At 30.0% G+C, this 24,163-nt stretch overlaps 1 protein-coding gene across 5 annotated transcripts in view; it reads right to left on the bottom strand.

The window, feature by feature from the left end:
* Positions 1–24,163, bottom strand: part of LOC111636358 (microtubule-associated serine/threonine-protein kinase 3-like) — an 83,091-nt gene that overhangs the window by 50,907 nt on the left and 8,021 nt on the right. For 3 of the 5 annotated variants that reach the window (XM_023381581.1, XM_023381580.1, XM_023381578.1), the window contains exon 2: positions 21,938–22,144. In XM_023381581.1, coding sequence (XP_023237349.1) covers positions 21,938–22,144 — 207 coding nt within the window. Of the gene's footprint in view, positions 1–4,601; positions 4,996–5,779; positions 6,141–21,937; positions 22,145–24,163 lie in introns of those variants that run through there. The other 2 variants (XM_023381579.1, XM_023381586.1) reach the window with 2 other exon arrangements.

The raw sequence follows: 24,163 nt of genomic DNA on the forward strand, positions 1-24,163 counted from the left end.
AAACAGGTGAATTTATGAGAAGAAGAAGTGTGATTATCTAATGTAAATTATTTACGATTTAAATATGCTCAAAAAACTATAAACAGAATTATAATATCATTTTACTATATATATATATTATTTTATGAACTGAATAAAATAAAATTTAGAACAACAATAACGTATTATGTCATATTCAAATTGGAATTTAGGTCAACACACATTCGACCTAGAATAGTCGTCTTTAGGAGTTGTAATAATTAATACAGTATTTAAAATTACTGAAATAGCTATTAACTAAGAAAAATGTTTTAGAGAATATCGTAGATAATCATTTCGTTTAAAAATATCTAAGCAATTAATTAACTCATAATTTTATCTCAGTGTACGAATAGAAAATATCTCTACCGGTTAATTGTGTAATGGGCAAAATGAAGCCATCGAATTGAAAATAAATCATTTTAAATGAAATAAAACTAATCATTAGGTCTATATTTTCCTGTTTTCCATTTCTAAAACAAATAGAACCCGCATCTCATTTTGTATATTTGTCAAATAAATGCTTCTAAAATGAGAATTTAGTATATTGAATCATTTTATAGAAATTATTACGCTTTCCTATATATAAATGCACCTAGTCTACAGACCGACGAAGATAAGATATTAAAGCAAAAAAATGACAGTGTGTTACTCGAAATTATATGTAGATACATAGAAATTTGAGGGACATTATATGAGAAACTATAATAGAAAGCTTTCTGCGACTTCCAACTACAGTCGATCCCCCCCTATAACACTGTTGATTTTTCCGTTTTATATGAATTCCATGTTGTACGAGTCACTTAGATTTTACAAATACGTGAGCCGTTCACAGCCCGGCACACGTGTTTGTAAAATCTAAGTGACTCGTACAACATGGAATTCATATAAAACGGAAAAATCAACAGTGTTATAGGGGGGTCGACTGTATTGTTTTTATTTCATAAAACAATGTTTAATTTATACAGTTGGTATTTTAATTCGTGTAATCTATAGTAAAAACAAGAACTAATCTGATCGTAAACAACAGTGCGACCTTAATAATAAATCATAAAAGTATTGAATGGTAATAATTTAAAATGCCCACGCAGCGACCTCAATTTAATCTACTCGGTTTATGGAGAATTCGGATGGTTGATCTACCGAACAGCGGGATAGATTAAGTGACATCATCATTCTGAAATAGTAATCAACTAATCACAGTAGGCGAGTGATCCACAAACAACTACTCTGAGGAGCAAGCAGAGTTCTCTAAGTACTTTAGAGCAGCCAGCGGTATTCGCCATTACTTTATTATACGGGAATATCTGACCCTAATAAAGAAAGTGAACAGAGAATGTGCTCTGAATCCGAACTAGACGTGAAAAGTTATGCGAATTCAATCTGGATTCGAACTCAGATTTAACGTAATCATTTTCATAAATAACATTTTTATATTTAAAACAATGTAATTAAGGCCACGAAACATTTTACTTGGTCGTCCCGCTGGTTCTAAATTGATGTTTGTCTATATAATGCATGAACATTGTAGGAGTTCGGTATACGTAATACTTATAAAAAAAATTGTAAACTTCGAAATAAGTGCGGAGATGTCACAAAATGTCACAGTTAGCACGTTCTCAACACTTGTGGCATATTTTGTGATCTCCAAAGGGGTAAAGCTTCTATACGTATATGTAAGCATGTATTTACTGTATATGAAGAAACTTAAAACACGTCTATAAAGAATGAACAATTGTTTATTATGACATCGTCACAGTGCCGGGTTGCAATTTTTAATCATATCTTTCATTACTTAATTTAAATATATGCTTTCCACCTCAAATTAGTAGTGGCATGCCCCTGTAAATCATACTTTTCCTTTAACAATAGAGTCGTTCCGGTTCATCTAACGCCTTTCAGGAAAAAATTTTTGAATTGAAATAACGTGACTTCCAATTTGCATCTGGAGTTCTTAGTTAATCGGGGCTTCCTGCCCCTAATCTTTTCATATCCGGTATCGTCTTTATCTATTTAATTCCATTCTCGAGATTAAGGAAACACAGACGGACGAACGGACGGATGACAGTGGGAATTTATAGGTCTACAGTTTTTTTTTTTTTTTCAAATTGCAGCCCAATGATCCTGATATATTAACAATAAGAAAATGCTGGCAATGTTACGGAGCTGGGCATTACAGTACACTATATTTAATTCTTGATTTGAGTCGGAGTTTATTCTCCATTCCTATTGTGTGACGACCAATCCCTCAGATCAGATGATAATGTATAATTTTAACGCTTTAAAAATATTACTGCTTGGCTTCAAAATTCATTCAGTTGACGAAATAATCACTTGATTTGAACGAATTTAGATCAATAAAAGAGACGAATTTGTTCGCAATTGATTAATACATAATAGTGTATGTTTAATTATCGTTATCTAAAATCCTCCTATACAATCAAATGAATTGTAAGTTTAATTCCTCGGTGGGAATTTTAACAGTGCTGAAACTGATGGATCTACTTATAATTTATGAAAGATATCCGCGATTAAAATCATAATGCAACACATACATACATAAGAGAGAGACTGCACGTCTCTCTTGTTAATCTCAGCATAATTTAGTTAAAAGTATTTGCAATCTGTTCTCTTTTAAATTTAAAAGATAATGAGAAATGTTTTCAGAATAAATCGTAGGATTCTTTTGCACATTAGCGAGGTTGCGGCCGAAGTTTTCATCTGTAAAACGTAAACGTCGAACGTCGAGCGCCGCTATCTTGTAAGCGGCGCTCGACGTTCGACGTTAACGTTTCAGAGATGAAAACTTCGGCCGCAACCTCGCTAAAATCAAAAATTTATCACTCTTAATACTGATTTAACATTGATTTGTTGAAAAAATGTTTTTTTTTATAATTTCCTTGGAATGCATTAATTGAACTTTAAAACTACAATATAACGAAAATTACAATTTCAAATGATTAAATTAAATCTTGAAAAATGAATAGTCAGATTTTAAAGAATTTAACTATTCGTTTTTTTTAACACATATAATGTAATAGAAACCTAATTACAATAATTTAAAATTTTATTAATGTAAAAAGATTTCTTTCGTCTTTCTCTAAGAAATCATCTACCTTACGTAATTCTTTATCAGCAGACTTAAATGTTTATCAAAAAATACACTAACATTCCTAAAAAAAATGGCAATTTTTCTTTTTTGTATTGATTCAACTAGAAATCGCTTTTCCAGTAAGTATTTTCTTGTACTGTTTAGATGTTTCGATAGTTTTTCTTTTCTTTTCATTTAGTATAACACAAGTTTTCAATTTTATTCGCTTGCAGAAAACGAAAATATTCGACCTCATTCGACTATTACATTCTTGTCTGCCTACAACTTAACTATGATAAGTATCATATATATACATATATTCAAAGAAATTTTCAATTTTTAATTAATTAATCTTTTTCGTTATCTTAATCAATTATTTAACACGTTTCTGCACCGAACAAATTCGAACTTTTGTATATTTAAGGTAAAATATACTTCCGATAATCGTAGAAAAAAATCGACAACGAGGAAAAAGATTTTCATACGAGTATATATTCTACTAAAATAAACTAAAATAGGAAAATTTCATTCAGTCCAGAGCCATTGTATAATGGATTCTAGAGCGAATGGAATTGTTCCCATTTTCCCAAACAAGAAAAGCTGGATAATTTATGTTAATGACGAAGTATCTTTGTTTAAAAACTCTATAAAAAATCCGAGATTATATTAAATGAAAACGTCATTTTCTAATGTTGATGGTAAATTTCAGAAGATTTAGAGACGTTTTAGAGATGAAAACTTCGGCCGCAACTTCGCTATTATTTTACTTATATGCTCTGCTTTACAAAAAGACAACTAAAATATTTATATAGTTTTACAGCCATGTATTTTTCGAACACACGATTCTCCCATCAAATAAAGAAAGATTCTTATAGAATTCTAGTTGAAAGTCATAATCTTCCATAAAGCAAACACTGCGAATTACTTGAGGATTTTGTTCGAGATCCAAACAATAAGATTGTACGATTTTATTTTGAACAACATTTCCTAAATAATAAAAGTCGAGAATAAAAATTTTAAACATGCACAATTTACTTTAAAAAACAAAATTTTGAAGACGAAATTTATGGCATATAAAATATTATTTATAAATATTCTATCGTTCGGCTACAGAAACTCTCTGAACATCGTCTTAATTTAGAAGTTTCTCGTGTTACACGCCTCATTTGTTAACGATTATTAAGGAATTCTTGAAAAAAACTAGGACAACAGATTTATTTAATCACTAACACAACTGTCAAGATCTTTGTTTGTGTTATTAGATGGGTAAACAATTTATATAAGATGCTAAAATGGGTTTTCCTCCCTGTCATCTTTACTTTTTCTTTTAATGTTTAAAAAACGAATTTTCATTAAATATATTCCTTAACTTGCTATGTTTCATCTCATTTGTTCTAATATTAATTATTAATATTAACCTCTACACTCTGTGGAAATTAAAATTCAAAATAAACAAGGCAAAAAAAAAACTAGAGATTATAATATTACATACCAGTAATAATTGCTATATTCAATAGGTTATAGTTTACAAATATTATCGATCTTCGAATTAATTACTTGTAATTAGGTAACCCATTAAATATTCTATACGATATATCGTTACATAATAATCAAATCTGATGTTTTCTTTTACGAATCGATATTATCTTCACAACAGTTAGTAGCAAGGATACCAAATGTCATGTTCCAATATGGCCATCCACGATAGATCCTAGCTATTTTGGCAGAGGGTAAACCAATTTTCTATTCCTCCTATTGACTATAAATAAACCGCAGTTGAAGTAGATAAATGGGAAACAAGACAGTCCCCGTTGGCATGAAAGTCAGAAATCGCATTCCACTAACTTCGCTATTAGTCAAGGATTTTTTAAATCATAAATTATGTATAATAATCCATTATTACTGTATTTTTGTTTGAGAAAATACGGGCGAAAAAATAATAATAATAATTAAGACGTTACATTAGAAAGAAACAAGAAAATTTTATGAGTGGTGATGGCTTTAATACAAAAATGCGACTGCATTGACGTCAATGCCAAAGTTTGTAAGAGATTTGTAAGAACCGAACAAGACAGGCGCTTAATGCCACAAGTCAAAAATGGAAACCCATCTTCTTTAAAAATGTCCCCAAGTTTTAATCTTGTCAAATAACCAAGTTATAAAAGATTATTTTAAACAGCAATAAATTTATTAAATTTAATATTATTTCTTATTGGATTATAGACTATTTTTAGTTTACTTTAATGCAAATTTTTACTTTATCTTAAAAAAAATATTTTATTAAAGTAACTGATTAAATATACTTTATATATTTTAAAAGGTAAGTATTATTATTATTCTAAAAGCATTTTAAATAGCATTTTATATCGAATAAAGTTTTCAAATAAGAGAATATTTAAATACTTTTTATCTTTAAAAACATTTTTATAATCTTTCTGACAGTAAAAAATTACACGATTCGCTAGAAAACGGAAAGTTTTAATACGATACATCAGCATTTGACAAGTATCACGTTTATAGTCACTTTCGGCGGTTTCTTTCGGCATTTAAATTTACGACAGTTTTTCGCACGTCATAAATTTTATAAACGAGCTCTACCAAAGTGTTAGAAAAGAAACGATTACATCGAAACAACCTCGTAAACATCAAAAGCATCCTTTTGTAGCTTACCTGATAAACGAGCGGGCTCTGGGGCCTGGGATAAGTAGTACCAGTTAAGCCAACTACAGTAACTTTCATAGAACATCCTCGACGCCTTACTACGACGGGCATTTCGGAATCACTGGACGAAGGGTCCGATACAGGACCGCACAGACGGTCGATGAACCTTCGGACGATACCGTAGCCGACTCCTGGCATCGATCGACGGAATATTTTCTCGGCCACTTGTTGAATATCTTAGGATCGTCTCCGACTGTCATTCGGACAACGATTACGAGGGAAATAATGATAAAAGGCGGATAACGCGGACGACATCTCTTCCGTATCATTCGTTCCCTATGAGTCACAAAGCGCACGTAAGAGAAATACTGGCGACCTTCCTACATTGTAGACACGTAGTCGCCGATGACGTTAATGAAAACACCGCTTTAAATAACTTTCGATATTTTTAAAATAGAGCTCTTATATATATTTTCTTATATTCTTAATGTCATAAATATTAACCTGCGATTCGATCAATTTTTACTCGTCGATCGATAATCTATAATATATGGTCTTTCCAATTTATTTATATTCGTCTCTAATTTGTCGATACGTTCTATAGTCGAATACTGATGTAAAAAAAAGAGAGAATAAAATTTCTCCTAGTAATTATGCGCAAGAAAATAATTTAAAAAAAAACTAATGTTCTGAAAATCCTTTCGGATCAATACTGAAACAATGCAGAGTTTCCTCGAATTATACTAGTTAGTGCCAATGACTCAAATGCAGGCACACAACTGACCATCGACCTATTGATTTAGAAAATGTAGTTGAAATTTTTAATCGCCACAAAAGCTCATAGAAATAAGATTTTTCAAGACATTTATTTTCATTTTATTAACGTTAAAAGTTGTCTTTCCTCCCCCAAGAGTTATTCTCAAAGATATAAAACAAGTTCCTCTCAAAAGATATAGGTTATACTGTATATATATATTCGTAATTACTAATCATAATCATAAAATGGTTTAAAATTGGAAAAAAAATTAATTTCATTGCCAAAATATTATTATGTATTCTATTAATAATTAAATTATAATTCATAGCAAGTAAATGGAATAACCAGGTGTCTTTTTTCTATATAATTTTAAAATAATATTCTTGAAAACCAATACTTTCTTTGCCTTATAACGTTAAAAAATACCCAATACAATCGTCGTGTTAATAAAAAGGTACTTATTAATTATTCAAATATTTTTCATTTTTCAGTTAACCACACTCCCTTTGGATCCGCCACTGTGACTGCACTTACGGCGCCATTTGGGAGATAGTGTTTGAATGTATTATTATTATTTTTTTAAATCAATGTATTATTCGAGATGGCGAATATTGTGTGTTAGCCCATCTCTATTTTATAGAAAATTTTTGCATGTTTACTTTAAATAACCAATGAAACAATTTCAATTGATTTATTTTAATAAGAACGTTATTATTTCTTAATTATAAAAATTTGCAATAATCGCTAATACTAAAAACGAAGAATTTGATTAAACAATTATTATTAATACCAGAAAGTTAAATTATCGTTACATAAAAAAAAAACATTATATATTCCCCTATATTCTCTTCCAGAATAAAAAATGTTTCAGTAAACTTCCCCATTAATAATCTCTTTTCCATTTTTCCCCCAGTTGACTGGAAAATCCCCAATCTGGGGTGAAAAATCCTGTCATCGGCACCTCCGATTTAATTCGCAACAAGAAGCAAACTAGAACTTTGAACACGTTCGAACGCTTCTTTTAGTGAATAAATGAGAACAACTACTGATTAATCTTTGGTATTTACGATTAGAGTACTTAAACGAACTGTAAAATTTAAGTCAAAACAAAAAGTATGAAGTACCATTTCTTAGAATTTAGTAGCCTTTTTTTAAATTAATTAATATATAGAAATAAATAAAACGAAAATTTTTAAATTACGATCATCCTGTGCACTTCTGCTCGAAAATTAAGCGACAAGAAAAAAACAAAATTAAAAAGTATGTACCGAATTTAAATGAAATCTACGTGGAAAATTTTGATAAAAAATGACAATATGTGTACAGCAAGAGAAAATTCTTTTGAACATTTAGCTAAATACAGTATACATCTTATTCGGTAAAGAGCAAAATTTGATATTACAATGTGCAAATATAAAATCATTTCAATAGCGCGTTTGGACTGAAATATAAGCTTGATATCGACGATTCGTTCTACCAATAAGATTGTCAATGAGAATCGGGATTAATTCCCACTTTTGTCTCAAAAGAACAAATTGAGCTCCTACAGAATTCGCGGAGGGGTATTCAGGCCTTCAATCAGTCTTCCTAGTGTGTCCCAAACAAGCTCTATATGGATTGAACTAGAATGATCTGGGTGGTCATTTCATTCTAGCAATTGTTTCCTCTAGATATATAACAACAAGACGCGTTCTGCGTGGACGTGCATCATCATTGTCCAAGTAGAATCGAGGGCCCGATTCGGGACTAATGACGTGAGATATAGACATACGAATTTGGGATTTCATCGTGATACCTTACTGCGGTTACGGAACCAATTCGGAATATGTGAAGAAATGTGCAACCACTGATTGATATTCAGCCCGTACCATCAAACCATTTCCGCCATAACTCTTTCCGGAAATGGCCCACCAATGGCCAAGCGGTCTTCGTACCCTGAACACTGAGAGTTCGGTCGTGGGTCCGCGCCTCTCTCGGCCACGTGGAGTTTTCTGGGTTTTCTCCACGTCTGTAACGCCTAAATAGGGGCCAGTTTCCCTTAAAAAGACTTTCCGGAAGGCATCCCCAATAGGCATATCGCCCAAGTGTTGCGTTGCCATAACTTAACAAACAAATAAACTTTCCGGAAAGATAGAAGGATGATAACCAGTTCCAGCCAGTCTCCATATCTCTCCATAGGTCGTGCCGAGACTCGTTTATAAAAATTACGTTGGCCCATTGTCTTCAATTCCAATACAACGTAATCGAACCGTATTTGCACAAAAGTTAAAGGACACCAATTACCTGTCTTCTTCCATAAAGATTACCCTGATAAAGCCTTAAGACACCCTTTACTCTGAAAACGCTCTTCCTGTGGACGGAGAGGTTTGCAGCGAGTTGATGTATTGTGTATGACCTATGAAATCTCGGATTTCGAAGCAGATAACAATCATCTTTCGCGTTTGAAACAGGTCTTCGAGAGACGGTTCCGCTTGTTTGGTACCGATTTCAAAGACTGCATTGAACACTACAATGAACATTTAGCCATCTAACTAACTGTGAATGACTGTCCAGCCTCGATAGCAATTACTCTCTATCTCATTTTTTTTTTGCTTAAATGGTTTCTTCTGCTCATTTTTACTTTTCCGGCTGTTATAGAATTTAACATAGGGAATGTATGGTGATCGATCAATTTTGATTCCCCTTTTTGGCATTTCTCGACATTTTAATATTCAAGGACGCCGAAAATGTAAAAAAAAATCGCCCTTATAAAATTCTGCATGTATATGTGTGGGAGGAGGTGTTTATTTTGCATATCACAGGACTCAGTAGGATTATTTCTATGTATGAAGCATGTAATTAAATTTTTCTGAATAAAGATTAAGGTGGGGAGATAGAGGGAAGGTCATGAGTCATATCTAAATTGACGTTGGGCTTAATGAAAATTTCACTCGTTATTGGCATTCACAATATTTTTAAAAACTCATCTCTACCTTCAAAAGTAAGCCTTTTGCCTTTTTATAATAATTAATATAAAAATTATTTTTAAAAAAAATCTCATAACAGATGGTGGTAGCGTACGGATCGGTGATCATGAAATCACATTCGGGAGGCTGAAAAGCTCCAGGAATTTTTTTGCGTCTCCCGTCCAGATATATCGGGCCCTGTCCCTCATCACCCGCATGCCCCATTGTGGACTAGCAAAAGAGGCCCACAAGGCGAAGAGAGTTTTCTTTTAAATATTTGTTAAATAGAATAAATCTCTCACAATTCAACAAAATTACTCCCCTTAAGCTTGTGTTATTAAAATTTTATATTTAAAATTATCGGACTTCCTAGTAATTCTCTTAACCTCCTGTTCGAGTGCCGGAAAAGTCGAGCAAGAGTCCTTGCCAACATTTTAAGAATACGATAATCTCGAATTTTTCACAGAAGCACAACTGCAAATTCAAAGTGTTTTCAAATAAAGCTCGCCCACCAGTGGTCTTCGTACCCTGAACATTGGGAGTTCGGTCGTGAGTTCGCGCCTCGTTCGAACGGGCTGGCCACGTGGAGTTTTCCGGGTTTTCGCCACTTCCGTAACGCCTAAATAGGGGCCAGTTTCCCTTAAAAAGACTTCCCGGAAGGCATCCCCCTAGACAGATCAAGAGTTGCGTTACCATAACAAATAAAGCTCTTATGCTGAATAGATTCGAGTGCAGAACTTTTTTTTTATGCAAGTTACTCGTGTAGAAATTACACCTGTATTAAATTTTATGCAGTTTACAAAATTTTGCCTTCTAAATTTCAAATAATTTTACTAATTTTTTAAACTTGTTGTTTAACTTTTGAGCATAAGTGTATATAATACAGTCCACACAGTGATGTCCAACTTTTTATTGTATAGTCCCGAGTCTCGGTGAGTCGACCTGCAAACGTTCGAAGACAAGATTACAAAAATATGACTTACCTTATTTTTAAATGCTTTTTAGAAAATTTCTAACTAAAGGGAATCAGTGTGGTGCTACAGTAATTAAACGATGATGATTGAAGATATTAAGTTTCGAAGAAATCCTTGGTATAATAAACTACTTCACTAAACCAAACAAACCCCTGGAAGTATTTCAGAAAACATGTCTTCAAAATAAAAGAAAAAACTCTTTAAGTTGGATTCTATAGAACGTTTCGATTCCAAATGTTTTTCGAACAATGACACGAAATTCGAATTTCTTTTTAACGTGTTATCTTGAGTTTTTGGAAAAACTTCATGTAATAGTTTTAAAAATTCAAATCACTTATTCTGCCGAATACTAACACAGTGTTTTTTCAATGTTTAAGATGAATAAAAAGAATATAATAAAATTGAAACTAATAAAATGTCTGAATAAAGTAAACAACATTGCATTTATTAAATATTTATTGTTCAGTAAATGCTCAGTGTATTTATACATTTTTGGAATGATTTTGAAAAATATTTTAAAATTATTTTATTGTTTTATTATTATATCTAGTAACATGTTATTATATATAACGTAAACAATTGTACACTGTACTTTATTGCTCTCTACTTTCAAAATGGTGTACGTAAACAAGCTTTGAATTGGAAGTCGTGTTTTGCACTTTCCAAAGAGAAATGATATTTCATAATTAAAAAAACGTTATGAAAACCATGGAATTAACATTTATAAATACAAAATAAGCATTATTATTATAATAAAGAAAAAAAATGTCATGCATTGCTTTCAACTGAAAGAACACTACCAAATATCCAAAACAGGTACAGTACATGCGAGTACTGTACTTCTTCAGAGATGTTTCTTTTAAGACCGGCAATTTCAAAAGTAAGTCCACCAACTCAAAGAACAATTGCAATGTCTATAAATACCTTTGTATCAACTGTAAACAATATAATAAGCAAAGATTTAAATCTTAAAAAAAAACTAAAAAAACAATGTTTACTGACTTTTTCCTAGGCATGCTGTTAAATGCCAAACACATATATAGACTGCATTATGAAAATTGTCTGGCAAAGAGAGATAAAATTATATTTTGACTATTGACAAAGCATAAAACTACTTAAATAACTAACAAAAAAAAAAAGATGACAAAAGAGATGGGGATATCAATAATACACATCTTGATCATATTCCTTCAAGTCTGATGATGGTCTACTACGTCTTGAGATTGCTTTTTCTAAATGCAAACTAAGAAATTTTGAACAAAGTACATGAATTACGGAAAGGAGTTGAAGAATAGAAGTAAAATACCACTATTTAATCTAAGAAATGTATTCATATCTTAGAAATCTAGATGTAGGTTGATAGTCCAGAAAGATAGTTCAGATGTTTTAAATAATTTCTTAAATATTTTATTTATTAATTATTTTACAAGAAAATATTTAGGTAGTTCAAAATTTCCTTTAAAAATTTTTAGCATCAATTAATGATACGGAATTATGTTCATCTAAACATCTTCATTTCATATCCAATTTTCTATACGTGAATACGGGGTAATACTGTATTAGCGAGGTTGCGGCCGAAGTTTTCATCTTTGAAACGTGAACGTCGAACGTCGAGCGGCGTTCGACGTTCGACGGATGAAAACGTTTGNTTGTTGTAAGCGGCGCTCGACGTTCGACGTTCACGTTTTAGAGATGAAAACTTCGGCCGCAACCTCGCTAATATTTGGATCGTGTGTCATAGGCTAGACACCCTGATTTAGCCGGTTGTTAATAATGGTTCATCTATAGGTCTTATTAAACACATTTTCTGGTTGTCTCGATAAAGAACAACATACAGAATTATATATATACAGCATATAAAAGCTTTATGTCCATTATGATGTAATAAGATACGCATTGCTTTAACAAGTTCAAACTTTAAGAAAAAACATATACATTTTAATTTTAAAAAAACCTCTAAATTTAATATTACAATGCAAATCACAGTCTTTAGGAAATGAACAATTTTTATATTTAGTTTAAAAAATTTAGTGAGTTGCTTATCTTTCCCGGCAGCATTTGGTGGCACCATTTGTTATCATATTTTATTAAAAAACTTATATCTTTAAACTATTATAAAATGGCAAAAAGCTTAATTTTGAGGGTGGGTATGGATTTTATAAAAATTTGTAAATGCTAATAACGAGTAAAATCGTCATTAAGTCCGACCCTGCAGGAAATACACACGACCCCTATTAACTCCCCGCCCTCTAAACCTTATTTAACCAGCAAATTTAATAGCATCATTCCCCTAGCAAAATTTCAGAAATTTTCGACAAAAAGCACAGGAGTTATTAAGCTTCAAAGAGGGAGAACAAAATCGTGCTTTACACACGCGCGCACCAACATCCACACATACGGAAAAATTTCTGAATTTTTTTGCATTTCTCAATATTTCACCGTGTCCTGAGCCCAAAATATAAAAATCTTGACAGTCATTTTTGACCGATCGCTATACTTTCCTCTGTAATATACAGTATAACAGCCGCGATACAGAACAAATAAGAAGAAATTCTACTGAGGCATCATAAAAAATATTTTTAAAAAGTTTAACATTTAAAATACTAGAATACACTTTTACACATTAATCTGACAAAAAAAATTTCTTCTCATTTTCCGTGCAAATTCTATTATAATATGAAGCTACAAGAGAAACTTCTACTTGGTTGGCGATCCTAAACGTGTGAATAAGAAAGGTCAATTTCTTTGCCTATGATATACTGAATGCCATTAAAAATAGACATTACTATGACGAACTGCTTCGATTAATATTGCGATATTACTTTATGATAAATATCGAACAAATTTTGACCCAATATAATTCATAAATCTCTTCATTGTAAAGGCAATGTTTTATTTTACCATAAAGATCTATTTTCTTTAATTTTTGCAGTTACCAAAACAAATCGTTACCGATAATTCTATTATCTGCATTATTTATGCCGGTAAGCGATCGTTTTTTTTTAAATTATATACAATTTTATTATCTATTTTTCTTCTTGTAACGATGATAATGGTTTCTACATTTTCGATACAACTGATTAGCGATCAATTTAGAAATTGCTGGCCAATCAAACCACGAAAAGTGATGGCCGAGCGGTTAAGTTGTCAACTTATTCGTTCTGGAGATTCGGAATCGAATCCAAACAGATCGAAAAACTCTAGGAATATCTCTGATATATCGGGCTCCTTCCTTTGCCACCCGGCCGCTCCATTGCGGACTCGGCTAGCCCACAATGGGCTTGAAAAAAAAAAAAAAAGGCTCTCTTAGTGTCTACAAGACAAAGAGATTTTTATAAAAAAAGGTTGAGAAGCACTGAGCTAAATGAAATATTTCCTTATTGAAATGTCACCGTTTCACAAGAGCAGAAATCTGACAGAAAATCGAAATTCTCCCCCCCAAAAAAAAGACAATTGCATTCAATTCAAAAATTATGCGATTTTAATTATGAAAAGTGCATTTGACATGCTTTTGTCCTTTGAAATGTATTCATACAAACAAACTATTCTTCATTTCCGATATGCCTTTTGAATTCAAACGTCTACAATTTACAATGTGTCTCTTCTCTGTAACATCCATCAAGAAAATCAGGGACAATAATTTCTTAAGGTTATGAATGCTAAACTACAGAGTCCTTAGCTTTTCCCATAATCAAATTTATTTCCACTCCTGATCCTTGAACATACCAGATAATCAGTATTTTTGCACTTAATTAAAAATATAAGACATGTTATTAGTTTTCTAAGTATTATAAAAATACTTTTTTGGTATTTGTACTTAAATATAAACATTAAAAAATTTTTAAATTTTGGAACAGATTCATACAAAATAAGGTTATGTAAGGTAAAAATATCTTGTATATATTTTATAAACGACTTAATATCCAAAATTTTCCGAATAACTGGGAAATTTTATATATTCTTGCTAGTATGTATGTAAAGCTCCATTGGTCTCTTTCTCTTTTACTTACAAAATATTTTAAGTGGAAACAGTCCTCTTGCTAAAAAAATAGATATTTTAATAGGAACAAAATGTTATAATCGTTATAAGAAAAACTGATATTAAAAACAGATATTTATGTTCTATGCAATTCACAGTTTAATGCTAAATATAGTTATTTGTAGAACCAAATAGCACAAAAAACGATCCATTTTGAGTACAGTACAATCTGTGTATTTTTTTAAGAAGTTTATTCATTAATTTGGTCAGTGTTATCTTAAATTAAAATGTTTTCTTTTGTCTTACTATATGATGTTTTTATTAAAATATTTTTGTAAATTAAATATCTTTTTACATAAATATGTGATTCTTCTAGAAGCTTATAAACTTCTGAAAAGATTTCTTCTTCGTTTATGTCAAGTAATCAGCAATTATGTAATTCTTTATTCACTTTGTTACATTTTATGAATTTTTTTTAAACTGTTCTATGGGCACTTAAAGGATCTTTTCCCATACATATTACTGGCTCAACTTCTAAAAAATAAATTAAGGAAACAAATATTTTATATACTAAAAATCATATAATATTGAATGTAAATAATACAAAATCATATTTAAAAAATTATGTACTTTGAAAATTATGGAATGTATCTCTTCCCAATTCTCTGCAAGTGTCGGTGGATCCCAAGGTTATGATAATTGTTTAAACGAAAATATTAATTGCTAAGAAAAATTTGTAATGATTACGTAGAAATTAGATCGAAAAAATGAAGTAAATCAATCCATTAGTTTCTCAAATAGCTGGCGAGGACTCTTGCACGACTTTCCTGGCATTCATAAATTATGTTAAAGTTACGTTAAAGTTATAAAACATGCAGTGTTATCTGTTACAAGATTTAAAAATAATTATTTTATTTTATTATTATAAAAATGAAGGCTTGTTTATGGGGTAGAAATGAGTTTTTAAAGAGATTGTAAATGTAGATAACAAGTTAAACTTTCATTAAGCCAGACCCCACTCGAGATATTACACATGAAAATTCATCTTCGAAAATATTTAAAACCAGTTTCTATAATAGAGTACATTAGGATAATGTCATCACATCTGGATTATGTTTATAAATTTCAAATTTGGAAGCACTTTATACAGTTTTAATTATTTTCCCAACTAAAATATGATTTTAAAAGTATCATTATTAAGCTATGAGAGCTCGAAACCATAAATAATAAACCATTAATGGCAAAAATGCAATTTGAAAATATCTGATGTAATAATCAAAATATTTGTGTGAAATTTAATAACAGCAGAACAGCTAAACTGAAGAATAAATTTTATAAAATTAAAAAATTCAGTTAAAAATGAAATATCGTAACATTTATCCACAATATAAATTCACTTTTTAATAAAAGTTATTTCACTTTTGACATGAAAAGTTTCATCACTTAATGTTCAGAATAAAAAACAAATCAAAACATTTGTAAAACTAGCCTTGGTTTTCTTGTTTTTTCTTTCTACTTACAAAAAACATTGGAGAATGCTATACCTCTTTGACAAAAAAAAAAAAAAAATGGCACAATCCCACATAAACCCAAGCTTTAATATAGAAACATTGCATAAATTGTTTTAATATGTATGGCTTATGCTGTGAATAAAATGTTTTGATTTTTTCAGTTGTCTAATAATTTAGTCTTGTCTCATCTTCTACGGTTAGTGTGATATATTTGTCAATGCTTTGTTTATTAGATGGATTTTATTAGTGTGGCCAGAGCTGTTCTTTGATATTTTAAATCCCTGTAACGTTCTGTAACAGATTCCTCTCTGTTGCATCAATATAAAACAATGTTCTGTTTCCTGGTTGTTCTAGTATTATAGTATAAACTTTCAGTTCTCTCCTTAAACACCCATCTATTTCTATTCTTACCACAAAATTTACATAAGGTGGGCTGGGATGTTATCAGCAAGTAAAAAGGCAGGTTCTTACATAATTTTAATAACTTATGTATGACATTTCCTAGAAAGGGCTGTCCATAAATGACATCCCAAAGAAAGGGAGGAAGGGGATTACGACAAGTTGGACAATGTCAGATAAAAGGGAAGGGAGGAGTTGAGGTTCAGTGGGCATCTGTTTATTTCATTAAATTTTATACAGTTTATGCATTTTATTTTATTTATTTTAAAATTTCTTGTATGTTTCATTTCTACTTATGGTATCTCTTTCATAAAATGATAAAAGATTTTAAGGGGAATTGAGTTTTGTTGAATGTCCAAAGAGGGGAGGGGGTTACAGAAACTTTGACAAACTGGGAAAAAAGAGGGGAGTAATAATTTCAAGAAAAATGCAGACATAATTTATGGACAGCCCAAAAAGTATTGGGACAAAAGAGAAGCATAATTTTCTATTTAGCATCAGAATAGTTGCAGTATATGCTGTATTTTATGTTTAACTTTGTTGACTAAAAATTAAACTGATGCAGATAAACCATTATAGCGCATGGAATTTCTTATGATTGCTTTACAACTAGAATTAGATATCTTAGATAAGGAATAAGTGTATGCCATTTGAATGTAACATATAAATACAGCACTTAAAAATCTATCAAATTGGTAAGATTCTTTAATAGGGAAAATTGAGGTACATTGTTTCTGTGGTACACAGTAAAATAAATGTGATATTGGACAGATGAAAAGATCAAGGAGCACAACTGAGTGATATCCTGTGGTTCTGAGAGAAATTTTATAGATTGGAAGATGTTGATATGGCTAAAGAAGGTATCAAAATCAGCCCTTTAATGAAATTATTAATATGTCATCTATGTACCTGTATTAAAATATAGGAAATGGAAGAGGCCTAACTAAAATCATCTTTTCCAGTTGTCTCATAATTACTTTGGCTACGAATACCAATAAGAGTGAGCCCATTGACACTTCCATTTGATACAAGTAAAATTTGCCTTTGAATCTAAAATAATTTGTAGTTATGAGACAATTAGAAGCATTATTATATCAATAAACATTTTTCTATTTTAGTTGTAATTCTGGCAAAATTTTATAGACTCAAAAATAAGATTAATATAATAATATAGGCTCAGTTATTAATATAATCAATATCATATCTGAAATAGTATAATTATTACAAACATAATTCATATATATATATTTCCAAATAAACACTAATTTTCGGAAACAACTAAATATAAAATTTACTTAACAATAATACAATAAATATTATTTCTATCTTAATATTTTATGTAAAATATTTGTTGTTGTTTATTTTATCTAAATAAATTATAATTTTTAAATCTAAACTGAAATTAAAAGAATTTTCACTTAAAAATTATTTCACCTAAAATGTATAATTATGTATTTCAGTTTAAATTATATTTTCATACAAAAAATATATCAGTAATAAATATTCAAATTAACTAACAAAGAAATTGAAGAATGTATTTTTTTAAATAATTTTGAAGAGAAAAAACTTCATAAACCTTTTAATTTTTCTCTACATACACAAAATGTCCATTTAAAATAACAGCGTTTAGCCCAGACCTTTAAAAAATTTTTACATAATTTACAAAGAAAGTAAACTAAAATAGCATTTTTCAAATTATTTTAAGCTTCAAAACCAACTTCAATGCTAAAAATTTAATAGAAATGATCAAATTCACCAAACTTTGTTGTTCATTGGGTCAAATATCTGAAAATATCTTGTATTCATCCATCTAGAAATACAATTAAAAAGTTGAATTCTGAGTCAGTGAAATTTGTATTCACTACAAAATAATTATCAAAACATTTTTAACCTTTCAATTAACCCATCAAGTTTATTGTAATAAATACTGTTTAGTTATTCGGTCTCAATATATAAAAATATTCAGCTTCAATCATCTCATTAAATATTTATTCTTCAATAAATATGTAAAAATATTAAATTTCAAATTTGTTCACCTTATTATTGAAAATCATTGATTCTCTTCTAGTTATAAATTTTCAAAAATAAGTATTTAAAAACAAAAAGTAGAATAATTCATATTTTTATAATTTTTATAAAACTTAAAATAGAGAATGATTTAGATCTGTTGCCCTTAAAGATTTTGTGAATGAATTTTCATATATATATATACAGTAATGCCTTGACTTACGCTACCCCGACTTACGCAAACCTGGAGTTACATGATTTTCAAATCTCATCGATTCGTTTTTTGTTTGAGTGCCATGCAACTCTTGATTACTCACTCCCCTCACACTATTGTTCAGCTTAAATGTTCGGACGTGTCGTGCGGAATTGACACATAGCTACAATTTATTTTGTGTTATTTATTTCTGTGTTTGTTATATCTACGGAGACTTAAGAGATTCTATGTGGTGATTTCTTGTAACCGTGAACGAATCAAAAGACGAGATAAGATTAATGAGAACATTTATTAGCTTACATACATCCGACTTGGATTTTACACAAATTGCAAAATTATACCCCGACTTACTCAAATTTGACTTATGCGGTTATCGTTCGGTCCCACCTATCGCGTAAGTTCGGGGTATTACTGTATATATAAAATTACATGTCCTGACTGACTACTGACTGACTCATCATCGCCCAGAGCAAATCGCTGAACCTAAAGAGGTGAAATTTGGTACACAGTTAGGGTATGTCATGAAAATGCACACTAAGAAGGGATTTTTCAAAATTTAACCCTGCAGGGAGAGGGAAAAGATTAAGGCTTAACCTGAAGAATGGCTTCTACTGTACTATTTTAAATGTGATTCTTTGTTTTTAACTGCATTTTAGTAGGGTATACCATGAGAGTACACACTAAGAAGGGATTTTTCAAAATTCCTCTGTGGAGGGAGAGGATTAAGGCTTAATAAGTCTTAGCTCCAAAAGGCAGTATCACAAACTTGGTTTACAAAGAGGTACTAGGGTAAGTAAAACTCTATTTTTCTGTAAGTATTTATACTTTAGAAATTTTCAGATAACATCATTTATGTTTGAAAAAAAATTAAACTCAGATTTATCATATCTCTGAATCCTATAAATTTTGAAACTTGAATTTAGGTGCATTAGCAGTCCATAGTTTGAAACAAACAAAAATCAGTAATTTTACCAAATTAGTAACAACTAATGATTGAGAGTCTTAAAGAAGTACCGAGAGAGGGTTATTTCTATCAAATTGCAAAATCCGCATGGGCAAAGCCGCAAGTAACAGCTAGTATATATATATATATAATGTATAGCTTCTTTTTTATATATATTAATGCTTCATACTTTCTTTTATGTATAACAAACTTTATGCTGATATCTTGAGACAATACTTTTTTTTCAACTGAACAAAGTCTGTGAAATAAATTTAACTTTAAATATGGGACCTCTTCAAGAAAAAAAATCGAACACCACTGATCTAAATCAGTATTTTGATTTATAAATCTCAAATTTATTTATTCTACATTATAAGTAGCATTTAATCTAAATATATACAAAATACAAGATAAGTATATCTTTTTTTATGTACATTAGTCTAAAATGCAGCTTAGCTTATTAATTACAGAAATAAAAAAATAAATCTCAGAACCAGAAGTAATCAAATTATCCTTAAAATCTTTTTGAAAGTATTATTTTAGTGTCAGACAGACTATATCATATGAATGATGGGGACACGACAGATACAACGCACACGCAGTAGACATCGCACAATCAAATCTTTCTTCAAAATTTTCTTTTTAAAATTGCGTGACGGTGTTTTAGAATAAGGAATCCAGCTATTTTACCTGAAGAAGGACATGGAAGGTGTTCAGAAAACATTTGTATTTACAAAGTTGTTTACTTTTTGTATTTCCACACACCGGTTAGAGGCTCGAATGAGTAGGTTTTATTTATTTATTTATTATACACACCGCGGTGTGCATGAAGAAGTTATATCATATGAAACACTACAATTTACAAAATTTGTTATAAAACAGTTTTCATATCATATTTAAATAAAATTAACTGTTTAACTATCACAAACAAACATCAATTTTATTGATATCAGTTCAAGACATATCAGGTTCCAAAGTTCTGAAATTTCCCTATTTTGTATAAATTAGGGAGTCAATAAGAAATGTTTTGCAACAACTTTTTCAGGTTTATTGATCATCTATATTTGTAGTGTACTACGGAATACAGGGACCTGATAAAGAACTCTGTCCAATGTGAATTTTCTGCAATTTATAAGTATCCACTTTCATTTTATATCATTTTGTAATAACTTTTATGTGACTCAAAGTTGTATCTCATTTATTTCTTTCTTAATCAGAACTTTGTAACATTTCTGATACTCAGTATGCCCTGCAGGTCTTGTGCCAACACAAGCAACAACTCATGTCATCATATTCCTGCTGTTCATATCAAAGTTGTGATATTTTGTGCTCATGCCTTCCCTCTTCTATCTTTGCTCTCAGAAAAGCAAAGACATGAGAGGAAAGGCATGGAGTTTATATTGCTACAAATTATTCATGGTTCTTTGATAGCTTAAGAATTTTTATCAAGAACCAAAATAGCAAAAAAAACTATTGGATTAGCAAGGTTCTATTGAACTTACCACCTTGAAGTGGTATTCAAAGAAATTTTGTAATCCATTTTTGTAGTTGGTGTTGGGAGTGTAAATACATTTCACATAATCCAGACTAAAAGTAACTTCTGTTAGACATTAAATTTCAATTTTTAATTCCAAATTAAATTCAATTCTATTCATGGATACCACAGGTTGTCCATTAGTTAACATGTACAGTAAAGTCCCGCTAGTCCGAACACCGCTAATCCAAACAGGTTTCAGTCGGTAAAGAGGAAATTTTTAGCTCGCAAAATATACGTTTTTTTTTGTATTTTCCAGTTGAATTTAAATGGTATTAATGGTACAAAAAGATTTAGAATTCCACAACAAAAAAAAAATTATATTTTATTGTAGTACTGTATTAATACTGTACAAAATTGATAAATCAGTGTTTGATATGGCCTATTAAAAACAGATCCATACTGTACTTACACACAAAAACGAACAAAATCATTGATAGTGTTGAATCTATATAAACTGAACCTGTTTTACTGCTTGCTTCTGCATTATTTCAATTATTCGGCAAATCCGAAAATCTGCTAATTCAAACGGGGCTCGGTCCCAATTAGTTCAGACTAGCTGGACTCTACTGTGTTATACATTTGAATAAATTTTCTTGTAATTTAAAAAAATACAAGCAAATATTTATATAAAAAGCTATTCCATATTGATATGACATATTTCTATATATCTTATAAAATATATCAATTATATTGTATACATTTTTAATTTCAAAACATAACAATCCTCTCAAATAGATATTTTATTTTGTAATTAAAAAAAAAAGTAAAAAGTAAGTAGTTTTTATAAGAACATTTGTTAGTTGAATTTATATTAACAAATTTTATAAACAATCATTTCTCAAGATGTGAGTTTTATTAAAATTATGATATTTGAAAAAATTAAATAAATTTACAAACTTACCTCTTCCATTTCTCTAACAAAATGAATAAGGTCTAATATTTTCTCCAATGCTTCTTCATTTTCGACACCATATTCTGATATCAATTGGCTTTTGCTACATTTCCAAAGATGACGAAGTGGTATTTCTGAGGGTAACACATTTCCTAGAGTTTCAGTTAAGTTATTATCTGCTAGGAATGATCCAATAGTAGGATCTGAATCATCCATCTAAAAGATTGTAAAAAATATAATCATAAATAATCAAATGTTTTCATACTTTTTTCTCATCTATTATTATTTTAAAATATTCACTATTAAGTACTGGAATTTATAACTATCTCTTTCAAAACCTTTTATTTCCAGTAAAATTAATAATATTTACTTGCTTGAACAATATCATACGCATGGCAATCAGAAGGATCCTCAACAATATTGACGTCTTATTCACAGAATTCCGGGATGAAATATTAATATGCAGAAGGTGAACCTATATAATGGAGGAGGACATAAATAGCCAAATTAATCTGCATCAAATAATTTGAACGGTTGAACTAAGTGGCAGTTAATATTTGAATTCTGGGCATTACAATATTAGAACATTTCGAACCTGTAGCAGTTCTCGATAGAGATACAAAAACGTTTGTTCAAGCAAGTAAATATTATTATTTTTACTGGAAATAAAAGGTTTTGAAAGAGATGATATTTTAAACAATAGTTAAGATTTTTTTCCTGCTATAATTTGATATTTAACACTTTCATTACTGATTGACATGATTTTGCATTTTGACACTTATCACATGGTAAATATGAGACACTTTTCAAACTTTTGTAACAGCATTTGTTAGGATCAGTATTTTGCAAATAGAAATACATGACAAGGTCTACAGATGGTGTTAAAATCTAATGGAGTATTCATTTTTTCTGTATGTATGAGAAATGTCGAGCAAAAAAACTTTTTCCGTCTTATATTTTTCTTTCAAAACATAAAATACGAGACACTGAAAGGTGAAAAAGGAGACACCCTTTATATCACCATAAGGACTTCCTATGCCAACTGGGACATTAATAATGAGGTACTACAGGTTAATGATGAAAATTAAAATGTTTTTGAATGGATGCTTGTCCACTTTAGTCCAATAAATTATTTTAGAGATTACTTATTGTAAATTTTGAGTTTTTAGTAATTTAAATAATGAATTACAAATATTAAACAAAAAGAAAAATTACATATCATTTTGTAATAACTTTTATGTGACTCAAAGTTGTATCTCATTTATTTCTTTCTTAATCAGAACTTTGTAACATTTCTGATACTCAGTATGCCCTNTTAAAATGTTATAATTAATATTTTTGCAGTATCATTGTTATTACATTGAATTTTAATAAAAATGAAAACAGTACATTACACATTTAAAACTACAAAATATTTATAACTTCTGGGAAGTCAAATTCTGAAAACTGACAATGAATAAACAATTTATTCTACATTGATTTGTTTTACATCACTGTGTCTAAATTTTAAGGAGGAAATGATATTGTCATTGGCCTGGCAGGCTTTACAGGCTTTACACCACAGTTTAGTCCTTTTGTTGAATCTCTGTTAAGCATGGACTATGCATGCGCAACTTTGAATTTTTAAAATTTTTTTTGTATTCATACTTCAAATACTTGGTTGAATTTATATTTCTTTCAAAAAAGCTTCTATGCTCTTAACGACATCCATCTGGAATGTTTTTGTTTTTTGTTATTTCACACCAGTTATTGGTTCTTTGTACATTGTTAACTGTTTCCCAGTGTGGTGCATTGTAATTTATTGATTCAAGAATTTAAAATTGTGCTTTTGTTTCCTATTTTACAGAATGGTATGGCAATGACAACCAAGTCATACAAGAAATTGGTTCCGAAAATGTAAAGAGCTAAATTAAAACCAACCTTAAATTTTTGAATCAATTTAGAATAAATTATTTAAAATAAAATTCAATAAAATTTACTGCCAGGACAATAATTATAATTTTGAAAAAATTTAGATGATTTGCAACATTTCTGCATGCCTAAGTGGTGGGGAAGTAGCCTGCAGATAAAGATCGACTCCATCACAAGATTTATTATTTCCTATTGGTGTAGGAAGGGACAAAAAGGAAGGAAACTCGTAGAGTTCATCCATAAGAAATTTTGTAAATTTTTTTCAAAAAAGAATAAATTATGTTTAAACTTTAATATTTATACAAAAATTTATAGTATATTTAT

The sequence above is a fragment of the Centruroides sculpturatus genome, unplaced genomic scaffold, assembly GCF_000671375.1.
Source record: "Centruroides sculpturatus isolate CEXI.00-Female unplaced genomic scaffold, Cexi_2.0 scaffold1035, whole genome shotgun sequence".
NCBI classification, from domain to species: Eukaryota; Metazoa; Arthropoda; class Arachnida; order Scorpiones; family Buthidae; genus Centruroides; species Centruroides sculpturatus.